The sequence below is a fragment of the Cornus florida genome, unplaced genomic scaffold (genome assembly GCF_030987335.1).
Source record: "Cornus florida cultivar Cherokee Brave unplaced genomic scaffold, ASM3098733v1 CherokeeBrave_3.0.0_Hap2_Chr01, whole genome shotgun sequence".
Classification (NCBI taxonomy): Eukaryota; Viridiplantae; Streptophyta; class Magnoliopsida; order Cornales; family Cornaceae; genus Cornus; species Cornus florida.
In genome coordinates this window covers 35,780,208-35,784,022 of record NW_026775571.1, presented here as the reverse complement: position 1 = coordinate 35,784,022, position 3,815 = coordinate 35,780,208, and the positions used below count along the sequence as shown (strand labels likewise).

At 39.2% G+C, this 3,815-nt stretch overlaps 1 protein-coding gene across 1 annotated transcript; it reads left to right on the top strand.

Moving 5' to 3' along the window:
- The first annotated feature begins 750 nt into the window (after positions 1-750).
- Positions 751-2,372, top strand: LOC132270691 (LRR receptor-like serine/threonine-protein kinase EFR). The gene is made up of 3 exons (XM_059771880.1): positions 751-1,663; positions 2,001-2,144; positions 2,254-2,372. The coding sequence occupies exons 1-3, from the start codon at positions 751-753 to the stop codon at positions 2,370-2,372; spliced, it is 1,176 nt and encodes a 391-aa protein (XP_059627863.1).
- Positions 2,373-3,815: the final 1,443 nt, after the last annotated feature.

Below are 3,815 nucleotides of genomic sequence, written 5' to 3'. Positions count from 1 at the left end.
GAAGATGGATGGAGAGCGGATCCACAATGGAAGACTTTTGGCTCAAATTACACTAGCCTATGGTTGGAAGAGGAAATAAATTTTTTACTGAAAAAAGTTGGACAGATACAAGTAAAGTTAGTCTTAGCCCATGGGACACTTCAAGCTAGTGCCATTTTTTTATTGATGAGAATGATGATCAATACTGTTGGACAAGCCCTGCTTAATGTTCTATAATGGAATGATGTGAGCAAATAATTTTTTGTGACTCTTGTTTCCGAGAAGATGTTTTTGAAGGAATAAAAAATAAATAAATCATTCAAAATGCATATCCTACGAATCAACTTTCTCTTGTCCAATTTCAAGATTCCTTTACTTTCACTGTTCTTTTCCAATTACTGTTTTTCTTACTTTTATTTTCTTTTTCAAGCTACGTGAATCCAGTTGTATTAGGGTCCCGTGGACCTTGACCGAGAAAGATATTACACCTATTTAGTCACAATCAACTGTTTTTTTTTTTTTTTTAACTGAACCATCGACTCTAGTGTAGTATAATCAATACCCCTTCCAGCCGTCCATTAAAATTAAAGGAATAATTTATACCTTTAATTTTTTTTTATCCAATCTCTGTCAAAGTGCAAGACTCAGACCTTAGCATTTTTTTTTAGTACAGCTAAAATTTATGATATATATATATATATATATCACTGCATGTGCTATGTTTTACATGCCCACCATTTTTGTATTAATCCAAATTAATCACATACACTCATGGAGAGAACTTGCTCTGCTCTTTTGCATGTAGCGTTGTTAGTGCATTGTCTTTTGGCTTGTTTAGCTGGGAGTGTTACCAACATTACTAGTGACCAATCTTCTCTTCTTGCCTTGAAAGCCCACATAGCTCTTAACTCTCGTGGTGTCTTGGCTAACAATTGGTCCACAACTACCTCTATTTGTAACTGGATTGGAGTCACTTGCGGCACTCGCCACCTACGAGTGACATCCTTGAATATTTCTAACATGGGTCTTGAAGGTACAATTCCACCACACCTAGGTAACCTCTCGTTTCTCGTTTCCCTCGACCTTAGTACCAACAATTTCAGTGGTCATCTGCCCTATGAATTATCTCATCTGCGTCGATTGAAATTCATGAATTTGGAAATTAACAAATTTAGCGGACAGCTTCCATCATGGTTGGGTGTCTTAGCTGAACTGCAAGAGTTAATTCTTCGTAACAATAGTTTTACAGGTACTATCCCACTTTCCCTCTCCAACATATCGATGTTAGAACACTTGGATTTAGCTTCCAATTTTCTACATGGAATGATTCCACAAGAGGTTGGTAATCTTCATCACCTGAAGTTTCTAAACATGCAATATAACCAGTTTGTAGGCTCTGTGCCACTAACCATCTTCAATATCTCATCGCTGCAAGTGATTGCTTTTACGAACAATAGCTTATCTGGTAATCTTCCAATGGATATGTGCCATCGTCTTTCAAACCTCCAATTGCTTTATCTATCTCTCAATGAGTTATATGGCGAAATTCCATCAAGTTTATATGAGTGCTCAAAACTTCAAATTTTGTCACTATCATATAACAAATTCAATGGACCCATTCGTAGAGGGATTTGGAATTCAACTGTGCTCAGGCACTTATATCTTGGGGAAAACAACTTGGAAGGTACTTACATATACTATCTTTAATTTGTTTATGATCAATTTAGTGTGCCCATGATAGATTCCCTCTCCCCCTAATTTTTCAATAATAAAAAAAATTATAAGTTTATGAATTAATGTGCTCTCATAGTGAATTTGTAGCTTGTAAGGTTTAAAAAAATACATGCCACATATTTTGTTATGTTTATCTATAATTATATGATTAAAATGAAATGTTTTATATCGATGGTAATTAAGTGTGAGAAAACCAGTTTGAATCCTGAGAGCATTTGTTTTATACTTATATCATTAATATAATATCACAATTAATTTGTGTACACAAATGATAAATTCTTTTGCAGGTGAAATTCCGGAGGATTTGGGTAACCTACGTAATTTGGAGTTATTATCGATAGAGTATGCCCGCCTCGTTGGTCGCATTCCATCATCCATATTTAACATTACTTCTTTGAAACATATTTCATTTTTTGGGAACAACTTGACTGGTACGATCCATTTAGTTTGACAAGCTTTGCAAGTTATTTTTTGCTTTAATATACTAAATACATTTTTTCTTCTATCATTTTCATTTTTCTTTTGGTTTTGCTATTCAAGTAACTAAACACAGCCCTGGACCACCAGGTGTCCAATGCCCTGGGAAGGGGGCTGAAAGGGCCCATATGCCCACAAGTATGGGCATTGAAAGATGCCCAAGAGACGGGCTGAACCACTAACAATAGGCCTAAGAAATGTAAACCTAGCCCAGGCGAACTTACCTCACCACGTGGGTCAAGACAACCTGCCAAGTAGATGGCCCATTAACAACAAGACATGGGCATGAAGGGAAAAATATTAGGGCAATGCATAGACACTATAAGAGAAACAAGAAAGATAGTGGGAGGGGGATCATGTATTGTATGGAAACTTTCCATTTGTGGGAGAGAACCTATTTCTCTACCTACACCTAATTGGCGCCATTTGTAGGAAACGACGAGTGAGATCTCGTACTTTTCTTACTTGATTCATGACACAACTGCAATTAGGAACCATGATCAGAGAAGGAAGTACGCGTCAACAAGGAGAGAATCGAAGCAATCAGCAGGATGAGCTCTGGTAACGGGTTCAGACCCTACGCTGAGAGAACGCGGAGCTAGTCGAAACTGCATCAAGAGAACGCGAAGCTCGAATAACGTTTTAAGCGTTATGCTATGCCACGACCTCCGCCCCCTCCTATGGATGTTGCAGCGGCAAACGAAGTTGATCAACTGCAAAGTGACTGGGTTGGATCTGTTCACCTCGACTCCCACCAACCTGAGATCAACCCAGGGTGCAAAGGGTTAACGAACAAGCAGGAGGGAACTAGTCATGTCATTACATGAAAATCCACTGCAGACCAAACGTTCGACGAAACGTCAAAAATGGATATCAGGACACAAGTTCAAAAGAAGATAGAAGAACAAATAGAGGAGCTAAAGGTGCCGACGCTAGCTGACATGGCCGCCAGGACATCCACCCACATGGTGGAATAGCCCCTTCACAGAGGAGATCCTTAAGAGCCCAAGCCAAAGAAGTTCGCCGTCCCAATATTCACCTCATTTTTTTAGACTAAAGACCCGATGGAGCACTTCTACAACGTGCAGCTCAAAATGGCTTTACACACTGACGATGACGCTTTGATGGGGAGAGTATTTCCAGTAAGCCTTGCCGGACCGGCGCTTAACTGGTTCAAACACTTGCTAAAACGATCAGTCGGCAGTTTCCATTAATTGTGTGAACTGTTTATGCCTAGTACTTTGGTAACCAGTAAATTCAGAAGACCGTATCGAGCCTATATATTCACAATGAGGTAGCAGATGGTTGTAAGCTTTCCTCACCATGTTCAACTTAGAAATGAGTATGGTTGATGACCGCAATAAAATGGTAATGGTAGAAGCTTTCAAGCTGGCGATCATTCCAGGGATGGAATTCCATTCTTCATTGGTAAAGAAAACCCCACAAAACATGGGGACGTTAAGTGCCAAGGCTCAAGGATACATATATCTAGAAGAAAAAGAGGTAGTAGAGATGCAACGAACCACTATGGTTGCCATAGAGAGCTGATCACAAGATAAGATGAAGAACCAAAGGCCCTTAATCGAAGCACCATTAGCTCCTTACAGACCTCCCAAATAGCATAG